General features: G+C 34.9%; 1 protein-coding gene across 2 annotated transcripts in view; it reads left to right on the forward strand.

Annotated features, from left to right (window-relative positions):
• The window catches only part of LOC145161130 (auxin response factor 16-like), a 2,798-nt gene extending 1,249 nt beyond the window's left edge, over window positions 1–1,549 (forward strand). For both annotated transcript variants that reach the window (XM_079080577.1, XM_079080578.1), the window contains 2 exons: window positions 1–1,221; window positions 1,305–1,549. The exon at window positions 1–1,221 is cut by the window's left edge and continues 641 nt beyond it. In XM_079080577.1, coding sequence (XP_078936703.1) covers window positions 1–1,221; window positions 1,305–1,374 — 1,291 coding nt within the window. In that variant the 3' untranslated portion in view covers window positions 1,375–1,549. The remainder of the gene's footprint in view (window positions 1,222–1,304) is intronic.
• The last annotated feature ends 18,112 nt before the right edge of the window (window positions 1,550–19,661 follow it).

The raw sequence follows: 19,661 nt of genomic DNA on the forward strand, positions 1-19,661 counted from the left end.
TTTCGTGAACCAAAAGAAGCTCGTCGCCGGCGACTCAATCGTGTTTCTGAGAGCTGATAACGGTGACCTCTGCGTCGGAATTCGGAGGGCCAAGAGAGGAATCGGAAGGGGGTTTCATGATTCGAATTCATCCGGATGGAACACATTGATTCCTGGGTATGGGAATTCCGGGAAAGTGAGTGCGGAATCTGTGATTGAAGCTGCAAATCTTGCAGCCACAGGGAGGCCGTTCGAGGTGGTTTATTACCCTAGAGCAAGCACGCCGGAGTTTTGCGTAAAAGCTTCAACAGTGAAAGCAGCCATGCGGATTCAATGGTGTCCTGGAATGAGATTCAAGATGGCGTTCGAAACAGAGGATTCTTCCAGAATCAGTTGGTTCATGGGCACCATTTCTTCAGTTGACGTCGACGATCAAATCCGTTGGCCCAATTCTCCATGGCGCCTCCTCCAGGTAGCTTGGGATGAACCCGATTTGTTACAAAACGTGAAACGGGTCAGCCCGTGGTTAGTTGAATCAGTATCAAACATGCCATCGATTCATCTTTCACCATTTTCACCTCCAAGAAAAAAGCTTCGAACCCCACAACCATCCGATTTCCCCCTCCTTCCAATCATCAACAACCACATTCCCGGAAGCATCCAGGGAGCCAGGCATAATCCGCAGTTCCAATTCGGATTCGATCATTATCAACAACAATATTTCAACAAGATCCAATCTTTTCCATTCGGGTCACCACAATTTCCTCCAACAAGATTCATCCAAACAGCCCAAGAAACCGACGAAAACGTTTCTTGCTTGCTAACAATCGGGAACAGTAGCAACAACTCAAAGTCAAAGACAAGATCGAATGAAAAAGCTGAAAACAAACCAACATTTGTGTTATTCGGTCAACCCATTTTCACAGAACAACAGCTCTCAGATTCCAGTTCAGGTGACACCATGGCTAACCAGTCTGATGGTTCGGTGGTGGTTCAGAACGACAGCTCATCCGATGAAACTGAACAAAAGTCCGAGTTTGGGGTCGAAACGGGTCATTGCAAGATCTTCATGGAGTCAGAAGATGTGGGTCGGACTCTAGATTTAACCGCTTTTCATTCATATGAAGAACTTTACAGAAAGCTAGCCGACATGTTTTGCATAGATAAATCCGTAATGCTCAACAGCTTGATTTATCGTAATGCAGATGGTTCAGTAAAACGCACAGGAGACGAACCTTTCAGGTATATATGTTGTACAATATGCAGTGGAACTTGTACTTTTAAGCTTTTTGGGTGTCTAATGGAAATTATCTTCTTTGTTGCAGTGACTTCTCAAAGACGGCAGGAAGGCTAACAATTGTGATGGATTCTGGAAGTGATAATGTAGGAGTTTAGATTCTTGTAACATGTACAGTCGTTGCTACTTCAAATTCTTGATAAAAAAAATTTTAGGTTTTTTTTTTTAGTGTTTTGGTTTCGTCCCCAATGATCGATTCTGAGATGATTTAGTTGATGTTTTCTGTAGTAATCCCTTTTTGGATTTTGATCAATTCTATTATGGTTGAAATTATGTTAGTTTTTGTGATGCATGCTTTGTGACAACTGACAATTGGTGTTGTAAATGTTTTGTGTCGCTAGTGGTTGTGGTGTCAAATTGGTGGTGGCGGTGGATCCACGGCTGTATCTGATTGGATGTGGATGGTTGTTGAAACTAACTTTTTAGTTGGCCAAAATTAACAAATTATTTTGTTTTTTTTATAGCAATATTAGTATCATGAGATCTTATTCTATCTTTTTATGTAATACAAAATTGTAACGTTTATTTAATGATACCGGTTACAAATTTATAATCCCTAACACAATGCATAACAAGCGACTACAAGGCTGTTTTTTTACGTGGTTATATCATCATCTCTTATGCAACAAACAATGTTTCATGAGTAAATAATGGTTCTCACGAACTTAGGGTTTTAAGAGAATGGGATATTTCTTTTAGTTACATGTCTATAAGAAATCACTTTGATTCATGTTTTAATAATCATATATTAGTTTACAAAATGTGAAGTTTACATAAACATGACAAGATTTGCAAATTAGTTGTAATCTTTGAAAAAGGTAAAAATGATTTAATTATACTTGTATATTAAAAGTTCTAAACAATTTCATCACAATAAGGCAGAAAAAAACCCCAAGGGGAAAGGGTACAACAGTTTGATGAAGTAAACATATTTGTATATAGTTATTGCATAAAACTTGCATCGAAACACAAAATATGCATGTCTTAAAATGCAAAATTTATGCAATAACCTTTTAAACTGAATGTTTAAAATTACAAAAGTCATTACAATCAGGCTTAAAACATGAAATATCTCTTATGAAGGACCAATGTAAGGGTCAACATATATACAAATTGCGTTTTGTATGCGAGATAAATATCAAGATAAAGGCATATCGTGAACTATATTTTTTTTTTTTCTACAAACATGATTTTTTAGTGTTAAAAGTCAAAACAAAATATAAGATCCTCATAATTTATTAGAATAATGTTTTGGAAAGCATGAGAGCATTAATTTATTGGAGTTAACAATGGCCATAAAATGAAGCCATTAAAGAAGGTGGTGGCCATTGACAGTCACATAGCACAAAAATGTGTGTTGTTAATCCCAATTAAGCAAAAAGAAGGGCGCAAATGGTGGCAAGGAAATTTATAGGGATTTGGGTGGAAGATTTAAAATAGTTGGAGGGCCCTGAAATTAAGGGCTTTTTGGTCAAAGAAGTTGCCTCTTTCTCACAAACCATATTGGAGTGTGGGAGATATGTCACACAAATGAACCAAACTTTTTTGTGTCAACACCATACCTACTCAATGTAATGGTCCAAAAAACAATTTTAGGTTTTCAAAAAAGAAGCTTTAAATATGTTGTATGTATTTGTACTTGGTTGTAAATCGTTTGTTTTTTTGTATATGAGCTGTATAGTGAGAGTATGTATGTTTTTTTTTGTATAATACATAATCTGTATGGGACAATAGTAAATGGAAACTTATTTTTATATGTATTGAATTGTTCTTTTTAGAGGGGTTATTATACAACATTAAAAGGTATTGCGAAATAAATAAGAATTTAACGATGAAAATGAATATTCAATAAGTTATCAAAAAGTCTCAAACAAATGGCCTTACTTTTATAAGATTAGTACAAAAAAGTCACAATGTAAACATGGATAAAATGAATTAGTGATTGAAAAGTATTAATCCCAAAGTTTGGGGATATGGTTAGAAAAGTAGCATGATTTTGATGAAATAGACAGCTTGCTCACGTGCGGTCGTTTGGCATTGTGATTGGTCCAAAAAGTTGATATAAACATAAATGTTTTGTTTTTTCGGTCAAATTTGAAATTACAATCAAATTTTGCTTTTTAAGTTTTACTTCTATAAAATATATTTTCAACTTTAAAAATGTATAGATTTTTAGACGTTAATTTTTGTTAATAATAGGAATAAATATATCACCGATGCCTAAAAAGGTTAAGCATCCCAAGAAAATATGAAAAACACAACTTAATTGAATAGGAGCTGCCTAAAAAGAAAATACACCACAATGCATGAAACAATCAAAATCGAAGTATGAGAAAAAAAAATATTGCATTACGTGATTATATTGCTTGCTGCCATGTAGAACTGAATGAAAGAAAATAATATTTGTCATATCATATAATGTGTTTTATATTAAAATAGAATGGTATAGTGTAACAACTGTAAATATGTTTATAAAGATATATCAGACTTAAGGAATTATTAAAGAGGAAAAAAACATGAAAAAAAAATAGGGAAAAAATATTATACGAGTTGCAAATCCATAGGCTCAAGATCCCAAGCAAAATGTTTTGATCACCAACTCTCTGTTACAAAGTGTTACAAAGTCAGAGAGTCAACCCTAGAAACTCTCCTTCCCTGTTTTCCTCATTTATTTATTTTTATTTTTATCTTTTATTACTATTTCATTAACTCCTCTATTTACATTTATGTCTCCAATATTCATATTCATTCTAAAAAAATTGCTTGTACGTAAATAACCTTTATTTTAATATATATATATATATATATATATATATATATATATATATATATATATATATATATATATATATATATATATATATATAGGGAAAGTTTATTTGGAAAACAAAAAAACCCTAAAAAAACCCAAAAAATTATAAAAATACATAAAAAAAATACCTAGAGATCACAAAAAAAAAATTTGACATTTTTTATGAAAAAATCGCAGGTTTTTAAAGAAATTCGCTGAAAAAAAATTTGAAAAAAAAACTTTTTTTTTTTATAAAAAAAAAATTGATTTTTTATTTTTTTTTCAGCGAATTTTAAGAAAAAGCTGCGATTTTTTATAAAAAAAATTCAAAAAAAGTTTTGTGATCTCTAAGTATATTTTTTTTATGCATTTTTATGATTTTTAGGGTTTTTTTTAGGGTTTTTTGTTTTCCATAAAACCTAAATCTATATATATATATATATATATATATATATATATATATATATATATATATATATATATATATATATATATATATATATATATATATATATATAGTGAGGTTCAATAGAGAACCATAATTAACCAATGAACCAATGAACCAATCGTGAGCATCAGAAATCATAACGATCAACGGCCAAGGAAATAGATGTACACTTTTACATTGGACGCACACACATCGGATTATACCAAAAAACCCACCCTTTACAAAAAAAAACCCACCATTTTTTTCGTTTAAATTTTTTTTAGACCATGTTTTTTATCAAAAAAAAAACCGAATATACCGTTGTTCACGATTTTTCGTCCTCTTTCCATAGAGATCCATGATAATATATAAAAAACGAACTTTTTTTTCGAAAAAAACTCACTTCATTTTCTTTAATAAAAAAAGTTAAGGTCTATTTTTTATAGAAAAAAAATTAATAAATATATCAAAATTCATATTTTTTGTACTTTTTAAACATTGATTCATATTCATCTTAAAACAAAAAAAACGATATTTCAGTTCAGATTCACATTGTGAACCTGTTCAGATTCATATTGTAAACATGTTCAGATTCACATTGTGAACCTCCTCAGATTCACAGTGTGCATAATAATAAGTCAGATTCACAGTGTGAATCTGAACTGATCGGAGCTTTTTCACACCGTCAATGTTAAAATTTGAAATATTTACAGTTTAGATTCACAGTGTGAATCTACACTGATCGAGTTCTTTTTTTTTTTTTGTTTGTGAACCTTTTCAGATTCACAGTGTGCATAATAGTAATTCAGATTCACAATGTAAATCTGAACTGTTCGAAATTTTTCATATTGTGAATGTTAAAAATTGAAATATTTACAGTTTAGATTCACAGTGTGAATCTACACTGTTCGAGGTTTTTTTTTAATCGGTGTTGATGTTTATTAATAGAGTACAAAAAATTAATATTTTTTGGTATAATTAGTTTTTTTTTATAAAAATAAACTTAAATATTGAAAAAACTAAGAAAATTAAGTGGATTTTTTTCGAAAAAAAAAACATCGTTTTTTATATATCATCATGAATCTCTATGGAAAGAGGACAAAAAATCGTGAACAATGGTATATACGTTTTTTTTTCGATAAAAAACTTGGCCTAAAAAAAATTAATGAAAAAAAAGAAGTGGGTTTTGTTATAATCCGGTAGTAACATGTACTAACATTTAAAAAAAAACTATTGAACTTTTAAATTTTTTAGAATTGTCCTTAAAATATATTTATATATTTATCTTTTTTAAATAATTATTTATTATATAATTTTATATATGTCAAAAGCTTCTAATTAGTTTTACAAAATCCCAAAATTTTTATTGCCACACTTATTTTTCTTATTTTTATTTTTGTAAATACTTGGTTGATTTATTTTCAAAAAAAATGTGATTAATATCATGCAACTTAATGTACTTTTCAAGTAACTAATTAATATCAATATAGGTTCTAAGCAGCAAATAACAAGCAATTCCCTAGGCTATAAGGCATCTTAAGTATCAGGAAAATTTCCTGAAAAGATCACTAGCCTACATACTAGCATGCATTTCTAATATTTCACATATAAAAAATATGAATATTTTCGGAATCACTTTCCTTTATGAACTTCGGTTGACTGTATGCATCACATTCTTTCCTTTTGAATAAAATTCTTTTTCCAAGAGATTTGTAAATTACTCAGGTCCTCGATTTGAGTCTGGAATTATACGAATGTTCATCAAATTCTCTCAAACTAGGGCTCTGATACCAACTTGTAACACCCCGAATTTCAACACAATATTTTCATTTTTATTTATACAAATATATCAGAGTATAGCTACATTATGTGGAAAACATGATGCAGATGCACGTGTGTACAGTCGATCCTTTCCCTTCTCAAGGATCATTGAAGTACCTGAAAGACATTTGTAATCAACTGGATAAACAGCTTAGTGAGTTCCCCAAAATACCATATACCACAATACATATACATGCATAAAAATAATGCTTCACAATCTATCAGTAATATGTGTATCTTAGACTTACGACCCATCCATTTCATCTTCAACACGGGTCTATGTGTACTTACAGCCTACATGTCATTTGTAAACAAGTGGGTCTATGTGTACTTATGGCCTATATTCCATTCGCCGACAAGCGGGTCTATGTGTACTTACAACCTACTTGTCATTTCGTCAACACGCGGGCCTATAGGCTCCCGACCTCTTTTCCATTCCGCCATCATACCCTATCCAAATCTAATATCACAACAATTATGCACATAGAGACTGCACTTTAGACTCTACTAGTACAAGCACATTTATGCTTTCTACTCTACCAGTTTTAAGTACATTTACACTTAAGCACATAAAGATTATACTATCAGCTCTACTATACTAGCACTCTATCCTAACATACATAGACATGCATTGTAATATATAATATAGTGAGATAACTCACCTGGACAATTACTCAGACATTGACAGCTATCAGGGTGATCCTATTGGCGGGTAACGTGTCTAACAGGTATTAACCTATAATACTATAACTTATTAATCCATATGACAATCCAGTAATGACGGCTAGATCTTTCGCTAATCACAATGAATACTGATAGTCCTATCAAATAAGGATCAATCAGGCAGGACAGTTGGGAGGCATGACCATTTTGCCATATAGCCTTTCTGAAATCCAACAACGAAGTCAGCATGGCCATTCTAGAAACCTCTCCCATAAGTAGATCAATCGTAACGTCCCCCTCTGGCACGTATCACAATATTGTCCGCTTTGGGCTCCTGGCGCGAAAACTTCCCAAGGGGTCATCCATCCTTGGATTGCTCTCGCCCGGGCACGCTTAACTGCAAAGTTCTTATGGGATTTGCTGCCCTCGCGGCTTTAAAACGCGTTGTGACAAGGAAGGTATCAACACCCCTTTTAAGGAAATGCTTCGTTCTCCTTCCAAACCAATGTGGGATCAGGTGCAACCCACCTTCATCCCCCATTATACGGTTCGACATCCCCGTCGAATACATCAATCCGTGCCCTAGCTATGATACCATTTGTAACGTCCCCTTCTAGCACGTATCATAATATTGTCCACTTTGGGCTCCCGGCGCGAAAACTTCCCAGGGGGTCACCCATCCCTGGATTGCTCTCGCCCGGGCACGCTTAACTGCAGAGTTCTTATGAGATCTGCTGCCCTCACAGATTTAAAATGCGTTGTGAAAAGGAAGGTATCAACACCCCTTTTAAGGTAATGCTTCGTTCTCCTTCCAAACTGACGTGGGATCGGGTGCAACTCACCTTAAATTGTAACATCCCGACTCCCGGGTATGAAATTTTAAGGTTTTGTACATCACATAAGACCTACTTGACGAGTTGGAGGCCCCAACTCGTCGTGTAGAAACGAATAAGGCCGCGTGGATTATGGAACCTACTCGACGAGTTGGAGGACCCCAACTCGACGAGTTGAGGCTGTGCATGAAACCCTAATTTTTAGGGTTTGCACCCTATTTAAAGGACCTTAAGTCCCCTCACCGGCCTCCCGTACCACCTTATTGTCCAGAGAGAAACCTTAGTCGTGCTTTATTACTTTCTTAAATGTGTGTGAGCTTTGGAGAGTTAATCTTGTGTTCTTTTGAAGGAAACTAGAAGCTTGAAGAGGTTGGATTACGTAGAAGGCCTTAGATCCGGGAGCTTCACTATTTTTGCAACCATTTGGAGGTAAAAATTTGCCATCTTGATCACTCCTTTGTTAGATCTCTCCATTAGAGAGTTTATGGTCATTTCTAGCTTATTCTTGAGTCATTCTTGGTTTTGAGCATGCTTTGAAGCTAAGACTTCAGATCTGAGCATCTTAGGGCCTCCTTGGACTTAAAGTTGCCAACTTTATTAAGTCTTAGCCCTCCTTCTTGCTCTAAAACCCATAATAAGCTTCATATGAGTGTTTTAATCCCTTTGATGTCTGGCATGCACGTAAAGTTAGCAACTTTACGTGGTATCTCAGTCCTAAGGGGCTAGATTTGTATTTTGGGGCCTTGGATTCGACTAGAAAAGGCTGAATACGTTAAGACAGGAAAACTCGACGAGTTGCTTAGCCAACTCGGCCAGTTGGATAGGGTTTCCCGCTTTCTGGATGCTGAAGAACTCGACGAGTCGCTCAGGTGACTCACGAGTTTCCTCGAGTTTTTCCCGGTTTTCTGAACACTGAAGGAACTCGACGAGTTGCTAGATGCACTTGAGGAGTTGGGTCAACATGGACTATTGACCTTGACTGTTGACTTTGACCATGGTTGACCAAGTTTGACTTTAAGGGGTATTTTAGTAATTCGGGATTTTAATGAAGTAAGTCACATGGTGTTTGTAGGCAGTCGAGATCGGAGCTGAGTGTTGGGGTTTGATCTTCTTGATTCAGCACTACTTGTGAGGTGAGTTTTCCTTACTTTACTTAAGGGTCGAAGGCACCAAGGCCGACCCTTTGGATTGTTATCCTGCTTTATTACTGTGTGATCTGTTAGATCGGTATCCTGGTAGATAGGATGTTTCTATGTGGTTATGATCGGTTAGATCGGTATCCTGGTAGATAGGATGTTACTATGCTTAGTGATCTGTAGACCGGTTTGACTGTCTGTAGACTATTATGTGATTATCTGATATATGTGCATATGTTTGATTGGTAGTTGAGGCTTTTCTGCTATGTGCATAAGCCAACAAACCGGGGCATTCCAACCCGATGGTTGTGGGCCGAGAGTATTCCATCCCGAGGATGATTGGACTCATAGTATGTGGGCATTCCAACCCGATGGTTGTGGACTGAGGGTATACCATCCCGAGGATGATTGGACCCACAGTACGTTGGCATTCCAACCCGCTGGTTGAGGGCCTGGGGAATTCCAACCCGATGGTTGATTGGGCCCATAGTATGCTGTTATTATATGTGTGTTATTGTTACGCGGGTATTTTGGGGGAAACTCACTAAGCTTCTGTTGGATTAGATGTCTAAGCCCATAACTATTATTGGTATGTACTTGACCCGAGAGTAGCATGGTCCATTTGGGTTGCATATCATCAGGACAATTTGTTAGGATGGACTTTTGAGAGAAGGTTATTTATGGTTTATTAATATATTATAAGTTATAATATATTAATATGAAATCATATGTTTTAATTAGTATCGATCAAGAATTAATTTGGAATTAATTCAGTGATCAAAAGAGACTAATTAAATCTATGGGGACTAATTATGATAATTAGTTATATTTATATGTGTTGGGCTTATGATCCATGTTGGACCAAGTTTATGTATGGATACATAAAGAGTTGGGCCACATGAACCATGGATCATAAAACCCATGGGTATGGATTATGGGTTATACCCATGACCCTTGGAATCCTACATATAAATAGGTTACTCCATAGCCAAAATCACCACTTCTTTTCTTAGAGAAATATGGAGGTGTTTTGGTGCATGGAATTCTCTCTCAAGAGCCACCTTTGTCCTAGGTGTGTTGTGATTCCATTTGAGGCATTTCATACTATTGGTGCTAAGCTCTTAAGGCCAAATACATCAAGACTTCAAGCCACATAAAAGGTATGTTTCCCTAACTAGTATATTATATGGTTTATGTCAAATGCATGCTAGTTATAGGTTTAATGCCTTGGAAACCATTTGCATGTATAATAGAGAAAACATAGATCCAAGGTATTTAGGGTTGTATGTGCACCATAGGATGTTGTAGTATACTAAAACCCAACAGTGGTATCAAACCCAACAGTGGTATCAGAAACCATCAAGTTTGTCAAATTTTATGATAATTACTTGATTTTATGAAAAACTAATTATTTATAAAACTTGAGTCACTTTACTACAAGAGTTGAATTAGGTCAATTTATTAAAAGATAGAATGATATGATTATTTTATTTGTTTTAAAAGTTTGATCTAAATGGTTTTAAGGAGTTACAAATTTTGTCATAAAATTTTGGAACTCAAAAGTTTTTTGTAAAGTTATGATCGTAAGAGTTTTGAAACTTCCATAAGTTATGGATGTGAAATGTCTCATTTATTAACTCTTTAGGTTATGAATTCCAAGAGTCTTCAAAGGATAATTGTCAAGGTTTCAAGATTTGTATTAGATTATATGATTATCTAATTTCTTGAAAATTGTTGATGTGAATTATCTTTACTTATGAGTTTAATCTAGATCATAGAAAAATTATTTGATTATTGTGTTAATTGGAATATTTGATCTTAATGGTTTTTATGAACTCCATAACTTGTCCTCAAGTTATGGAAAGTGAAGAGTTTTTCTTTTTAAAGTGTCATTAAGTCTCATAGGTTATGAAAATAGAAGAGTCACTATTTTTAATGTCATCATTAAATGATTTAATGTCTTCCATAACTTGTCCTCAAGTTATGGAACTTGAATTTTTTTTTTCATTAAACCTTAATTAAACTCATAAGTTATGAAAAATCCAAGAGTTTTGAAAGGTTTCAAAACTTGTCCTCAAGTTTTGGAATTTGTAAAGTTACCCCCCATGTATACTTTAATTCCAAACTACACCTTAGAATTTTAAAAGTTTAAAATTCAACCCTTATACTATTATTATAATTTTAATTATATAGATATGTATAAGATAAAGTCGTCTTACCATTAGTAGGCCTCATTCACGAAGCCGGTCTATAAGGGGGGTATAAGGTTACTGCCTATAAAATGGCAGTTTAATGGGTGTCCACTCTCACTCACCGCTTCCTTGACCGGTGGAGGGTCGTTAGCCGAACAGGTAGGACAAGGACTATAATTCTCCCTTCATTATAAGTATAATGATAAATACTAAGTAACTAAACACTTATAAATTCCCAATCTTAGTTACTTAGGAAAATGTGAATAAGGTGCTAATCCATGAAATTACACTTTGCACTTTGTTTAAGCTGTTAGTGGAGCGTGTGTGGTTAACCGGCACACTAACCTGGACTTAACAAGGTAGGCAAAGGGTAACTTAATGTTTATCATAGTATCGTTGGAGCGTGTGTGGTTAACCGGCACATCGATTGAGGGGTAAATATTAAGGGTACCAAGTATATTTGCATGGTTACTTCACACCTTGTTTTGTGATCCTCGGCATCCCAGTCACAAAACCTGAAGGGCACACTCGAGATTGAAACATGTCATTGAAAAGTTCAATGAATCTCAAAAGAATCTAGGAGTTTCAAAACCAATTAAAACCTAATAATACATTTCGTTTATCTTGGTGGAAATTGGTGAATCGTCATTCACCTACCTTCAAATATTTTATAGCTTGGATTACGGCATCCCTCTTCCAAGTTATAAAATAGTTTGTTGGGTCCTAGCCTTAATATATCATATTGGGTGTTATATTAAGGACTTAAATCAACTTTACGTGAATTTCTCCCATTGTTGATGTCTGGTTTAGACAACAATGATCTTCCCAAACCAAGCTTTCCTAATGAATATGACTTCCCGAGTTTGGCTCATGGAAGTCATACTTCTCTTCCTCCACCTCCTCCAATTATTCTCCCTAACCCACAAGTTCAAGGTCACTCAAGCCCTAATGGCAAGCAAGGTCTATGTGTGATCACATCTTAGAGATGAAGTCACATATTGACAAGCCGGGAGAGTTGGGTGTCAAAGTCTTGAGAAAGTTGGATGTTCAATCACTTTCTAAGTCACATAGTGAGTTCCTTTGGGACTACTATGATACAGACTATGACATGAACCTTAATGATCATATCTATTTGCTTGGTGCTGCTGAATCAGCAATGATTTGGAACGATAGTAAAGCAAATTTGATTAGAAGATCAACTTCCTAAAAACTTTATGGACAGTGACAATGGTGACACTGGAAATCCAGAAAAAGCATTCTCTTCCCAATGGAAAGGGATTGACCATAGTCAACCCGGTTGACCAAGTGGTAAAGAGAAAGGCTAAGTCTGAGATAGTCCCATTACCAAAGGGTCCATATGTTTATTTTGTCAAAGGAAGGGGCGTTGATTGCAAAGCTGCCAAATTTACCTAAGGATGTTAAAGTCAATAAGTTTGACTCTACATCAGGTAGAGCCCATTATCTAACTCTGTTAAGTTCTATTCTGAGATCCTCATTACATGATGTGACTGGGTCACATGTTGATGTTTTAAGAATCAAAGAATAAAGAGAAATCTTAAAGGAAGTATATGCTGATTCTGATCGCGAAGGTGGATTTCGATCGCATCAGAATTTTGAGCGGTTGCTTAAGATGTTATGATATATTGCTAAGGAATAGATAACAACAATTTTCCATGTGGATTGTAAGGATAAATTTTTCCGCAAAGTTTTAAAATAAAAGAAAATTGTTTAATTTTATTTATTTGAAGTATCCTTACAATGGCATTTGTGGAAAATTGTTGCTTATATGATTCCACTGACAGCAATATTGGAAAATGGATTTGATTCTTTCATTTGTGGTAGTGTCTAAATTTACCAAATCAGGAAAGTTCCTCATCACCCAAGTTTCAATTGGACCGAAACTTGGAATCATGCAAGTTGAATAGTATGATGAATGAGAACTTTCAAGCATTGGAAAATCAAGACTAATTACTTGTTCACATGGATGTGTGAGTCAAGTGAAGGACTAAAGGGATCGAGTACACATTCTTGTGCACTAGTCATGTCCACCACAAAGCTCGTTAAGACTATTTGATTTACTAAAGTTTAGTAAATATTGTTATACTTACAAGTTTAAGTATAATTCTGAAACATTGGAAAAGTCTCAATGTATGGCAGATCGAATGGGAAGAATCAAATTAGGCAGAAAGATAAAAGTTTCTCAAATCTGAAAAGATGGGAGAGTACTTTAGTATCATGTTTGTGATCATATTAATGATTTAGAAATCATATCACAATTAGTCCTCTAAAGGTCATCTTAGTACATTATTATGACTAAGAAGAGGAGTCATGAATTGTTGAAATGGTTAGATCAGGAAGATGAGTCATACTTCGTTCCAAAACAATTCTTAGAGTCATACTCCAAGATTGTAACTTGAGTGACATATCTTAAAGAAAGGTTTAAAACATTTGTCAAATGTAAGAGTAAAAGTGTCCTACTATTGTACATTTGAAATTGGTAAGTTGTGATGTTTTTGATAAAACAAAGACCAACTAAGGCCAATTGTGTGAAGTGTTTGTCTTGATAAAGAATCCGCACTATCTCTTGAATATTTGGCAAGATAGTCTTATATGTCACGAGGATAGTGGGAGTCTTAAAGATCCTAAAAATAATTTCAAGAACTAATCAAGAATAAAACCTAAGGTTCTTCACTAGCACACGACTTGAGGTTTATAACCTATCGTGTTGACATATTCTGTGCCCATTCCAGTTAAAGTTAGCTTTGCATAGGAGTTCTGAAAGTTCTCAATTGGTTGCATAACAACTTGGAAGCAATGACAGGCCCTGTACTGCCAGGTGGCAAGAAGTTAAGATTGCATAAGTTCAGTCCATATGAGTTTGGATTTGTCATTATCCTTGTCTTGTGACTATGGTTTTGACGATTCACATGGATAAGAACACATACACCATAAAATCTAAGGGTCATAAGGTTTCTCTCCGATTCATGAAAATGATGGTGAGGAAACACTTCCACCAAGTAGATTTGAAGCAGATGGCAAAAGGTCTAAACAATTGAGACTATGATTACGGCATCCCTTTTCATAGTTCTGAAATTGTTTAGACACACATGCATGCTATCTAAGGAAAGGTGTATGATTTTGATAAAGTTTTATCAAATCATCTCGTATCAGAAATCTGAACTTTGGTAAGAAAGTCAATAAAGTAATGATTTCTAGAAGTCCAGCTGATTTCTGAGTACATGTCAAAGCTAGTGGGAGCATAAGTGTTATGCTAATAATCATCATGTTAGTGGGAGCATGATAATTATTGTTAGTGTTGCAAGTTAGCAATGTTAATTATATAAAACAAAAGTTTCAATTCGTGAGGCTGCAGGGATTGAAAAAGTTGTTTTGCTATAATTAAGGGAGAGGATATACTTCATTTTAGTTCTAAAGGATTAGATTGAGACCTTAATCATCTTTACTCAAGAATATATATATATATGAATTTCATGTTGGATTGGTTCAACTTAAGGAAATTCTATATATTGCGTTCTCAAAATTCGATTATGATTACGGCATCCCTCTTCATAGTCAAATTTTGAAAACATGGCAAAAAAAAATATTGTAGCAAAAGACTGGTCTAGAATCATGTCTTTATGTGAGACATCATGAATCGTGTACCATTTGCTTTGGTTACAGGATCGATTGCATGTGCTATAATATTTGTCATTTCTAATTTTTTCCAAATGCCCAGAGGCATTAAGAAGGGAAAAGGTCTAGAATTGGATATGACTAAAACGATTAAGCAATTGTCGAGGACAATCTGAGGTTTACCAAAGATTGGTTGCTCAGGGACAGTTGGAAGTATAGTGCTAATTTTGGAAGGACCATATTGACATATTCTGAAAAGAGGCATCTCTTATTCAGAAGTGATAGTCAAAATGAGAACATGGAGTTGTCTCCATAGGTGGAAGTTATCTGTGTAAGATTAGAAAACTTAATGCAAGAAGCATGTCCAAAGCAATGTACGTTGAATATGAGACTTAGTTTCCATGGAGTTGATCTCCATTGGAATGCCTTATAATGACTGTTGACAAGTCTTTGTGACTTTGTACATATTCATTACAGGAGGGTCAGTGCATATAAGTTTAAAATCTAATCAGATTTCGATAAATGATAGGAATTTGAAATTCTCACATTTTTCGATAAGGATTTGGGAGTGTGAAATTAGAATCATTGAAATTATGTTCAATTGGTTTATTTCACAAAGTAAGGATCATAGACAAACATAGAGTGCATACTTGGTGTATGGCAAAGCTATTGTTTAAGAAAAACATAGTGTACATGCTTGGAGCATGGGACAACTAGTGTTTTTAATTCAAGTATAAAATTGATAAAATCGAAACAATGAATAATGAGTAATCAGTATGGTGATAAATAAAAGTGTTTATTTATATTCATAGGGTTTGATACCATATTTGATTCATTTATTCTTGTGTTTCACTTTGCATGTTTTGACTTCCAGAATAACTAAGTCGCTCTTCCTGAATGATTAAGTTATTCAAACCATCCACAGTCGGTCATATGTTGGAAGTAGATATGAATCAAGACTGTCATGGGTTGATTTGTAGAGGTCCAAGTCGGTGGACAAAGTGGTGCTACAACACTCATGAGTGCTCATAAGTTCTGAGTATTGGATTCAACCCACGCTCATTTAAATCACTTCATGGATTTTATCACGAGTGATCATGAGACGATAATATCTTATATTCTTAAAACCTAGAGATATGAGTTGTTACTATGAGTTGGTTATACATTGATTGCACGAAAACGCATTGGTAACTCGATGTTATAAAACGTGCCTTTGTGTATGATTCAACAAGTAGTAGAACAAGCCATATGAGTCGAAGTTTATCCATTCCTTTTACCTTCGGGATAAAAGCGATATATGTGGGCCCCTCGATGATTTAGCGATGACACATGTGAGTGCTTGGCCAAGCGAGGACTGATTTGATTTGTTCAATCAGTCAGTCATCATAAATCGAAAATCGAGAAACAACAAATGGACAGAGAGAATGATTATAATCCATGTCTCAGTCCATATGATATCTAGAATGGAGGAATATATGATCCCTTATCTAATGGACGCGCCATTGATTTGTTCAGAGTTCGACATCGGCTTTAAGAGCTACGATTGCTAGTCGGGTTATGAAGTCGTACTTGTAATAATAGTTTTAGACTTATCCAAATGGGAGACTGTTGGATTAGATGTCTAAGCCCATAACTATTATTGGTATGTACTTGACCCGAGAGTAGCATGGTCAATTTGGGTTGCATATCATGAGGACAATTTGTTAGGATGGACTTTTGAGAGAAGGTTATTTATGGTTTATTAATATATTATAAGTTATAATATATTAATATGAAATCATATGTTTTAATTAGTATCGATCAAGAATTAATTTAGAATTAATTCAGTGATCAAAAGAGACTAATTAAATCTATGGGGACTAATTATGATAATTAGTTATATTTATATGTGTTGGGCTTATGATCCATGTTGGACCAAGTTTATGTATGGATACATAAAGAGTTGGGCCACATGAACCATGGATCATAAAACCCCATGGGTATGGATTATGGGTTATACCCATGACCCTTGGAATCCTACATATAAATAGGTTACTCCATAGCCAAAATCACCACTTCTTTTCTTAGAGAAATATGGAGGTGTTTTGGTGCATGGAATTCTCTCTCAAGAGCCACCTTTGTCCTAGGTGTGTTGTGATTCCATTTGAGGCATTTCATATTATTGGTGCTAAGCTCTTAAGGCCAAATACATCAAGACTTCAAGCCACATAAAAGGTATGTTTCCCTAACTAGTATATTATATGGTTTATGTCAAATGCATGCTAGTTATAGGTTTAATGCCTTGGAAACCATTTGCATGTATAATAGAGAAAACATAGATCCAAGGTATTTAGGGTTGTATGTGCACCATAGGATGTTGTAGTATACTAAAACCCAACAGCTTCATGCTTACAGTTGTGGATTTTGTTTCAGGTACTTTGGATGATCGCGGGAAGGCGAAGGCTTGATCGTGCACCTCCTCATATTTCATGTTGTGATTTCTGGGAAAACTCTGATGTTAAACTATTTTGAAAACAATTTGTATTAAATGGTGGTTTTTGGATGTTTAAAAAAGTTTTAAATTATTGTGAATTTTATGGATGTTACAAGTTGGTATCAAAGCCTTAGTTTGAGTGAACTGGAGGAACACTCGTGTGAATCCAGTCTCAAACTAAGGAAAAGATTTTCAAAATTATTTTCAAAAAGGTTTCAAATGGTTTTCAAAATACTAAAGGAGGATGCGATGTGTACGATCAGTCGGAGCCAGTATGTAGACCCCAAAATACCGTACTATTATTTGATATTGTGATATGTTAGAACAACATGCTAGTCATAGGCTAGGGATCATCAGGAATAGGATGATATAATTGCCTGCTTATATGATGCCTGATAGCCTAGGGTTATCCTTTATATGAAATTGACATCATTACTGTAGTTACTTAGTGTATGCGTCATAGTTGTACATAACTAAGAAATTATAGCCTGAGAATGCTTGGTTTGGCCTTATTTCCCATTCTTGTTTGATGAAGGGCTTAGGGTAGGATCAGATATTCAAATGTCTATAGGGTCCATCGTTATGTATGGCTGGCATACACGAGTGATGCAGGGTTGGTGGAAGTTTCATGGATGAGTTGTGCGGGGTTAGTCAGCTAGTTGTGAGATGATTAGCCTTCCTCTAGGAGTGAGGAGTGAGCGCTCGTTTGTGCTTATGTATATTGCTAGGGTGTTGTGATGATCCTTGAGACAAATATGGGTTGGTGTGGAAGGTAGTATGGGCTCGTACTACTGAAAGCACAGGACCCATACACGTAGCAAAGAAGTCACAACCCCTAGGGTTTTGTTGGGAGTTGGTTCCCCGTTATTATATAGAATATATGACATATTTCTAGTATATTTTCAGTATGGTGGTTATGAGGTGATTTGAGACCGGATTTGGGTCAAGATCGGGAGCTGGCAGTCAGGATAGGCCAGCATTGACAGAGGATCGCATCAGGGAGATTATCTGTGAGGAGGTGGTTGAGATTGTCCGAGGTCAGATTCCGGAGATGTTTGGGTCTATCAAGACCGCAATGATGGAGTATTTTGATGACAGATACGCAACCATTGTTGAGACTGCTGGTGCTGCAGCCTTCAAAAGGTATGTCATCTAACTAGATGTTTTATTCATTTGGCAATTTGTATGCTAGTTAGGACAATGCTTTGGAAAAATTGAAAATATGCATGTATAATAGAGAAAACATAGATCCAAAGCAATTAGGGTTGCATGTGCACCATAAGAGTGTTATAGTGCTCAAAACCCAATAGTGGTATCAGAGCCTAGGATTGTTTTCTATTATATTTGATGCTTACTAGTTTTTCAAAGCTGAAAAAGTCGAAATTTTGGCCCCTGACTGATGAACTCGCCGAGTACATGAACAGACTCGACGAGTCCACTCAGTAACAGAGCAACTCGCCGAGTCCAGTTCATGTACTCGACGAGTTGAAGGCTCTGTGTGCAAAATTTCGAGTTTCTTGGCCTAGTTTGGATTTGGAACACCACCACAAACTGTTTTGGATCATTGGAAATGTTTTTTATGATATGGTAGTGCTTGTACTCATCCAACCACAAGATAATTGTCAAAGTTTTAAAATAATTGTTGTTTTTATATGATAAACCAAAATTGCTTTCAAATTGTTGACTAGAAATTATCTTGATTATGAGTTTAGTTAGATCATAAATTATGTGATAATTTTAGATGTTAGAGAAATGATCTAAATGATTTTTAATGACCTCCATAACTTGTCCTCAAGTTTTGGAAAATGAAAGGTCTCATACATTAAAATCCAATTGAACGCATAAGTTATGAATGTGAAGGGTTTTGACAAGTTTCAAAACCTGCCCTCAAGTTTTGAAATTTGTAAAGTCACACTAATGAAACTTTAATTCCAAACCCTATAGTTTTAAAAGTTAAAATTCAACCCTTATACTTTATAATATTATAAGTTTAATAATATATATATATATATATATATATATATATATATATATATGTGTGTGTGTGTGTGTGTGTGTGTATAAGACAAAGTTGGTCTTACCGTTAGTAGGCCTCATTCACGAAGCCGGTCTATATGGGGGGTATAAGGTTACTGCCTATAAAATGGTAGTTTAATGGGTGTCCACTCTCACCCACTGTTTCCTTGACTGGTGGAGGGTCGTTAGCCAAACGGGTAGGATAGGACATTATTTCTCCCTCATTAAAAGTATAATGATAAAAATATAAAGTAACTAAACTTTTATTAAAATTCCTAATCTTAGCTACTTTAGGAAAAATGTGAAATGGTGCTAATCCATGAAATAACACTTTGCACCTTGTTAAGTCGTTAGTGGAGCGTGTGTGGTTAACCGGCACACTAATCTGGGACTGACAATG

Source organism: Lactuca virosa, chromosome 2 (assembly GCF_052849685.1).
Source record: "Lactuca virosa cultivar CGN04683 chromosome 2, Lactuca_virosa_CGN04683_v6, whole genome shotgun sequence".
Classification (NCBI taxonomy): Eukaryota; Viridiplantae; Streptophyta; class Magnoliopsida; order Asterales; family Asteraceae; genus Lactuca; species Lactuca virosa.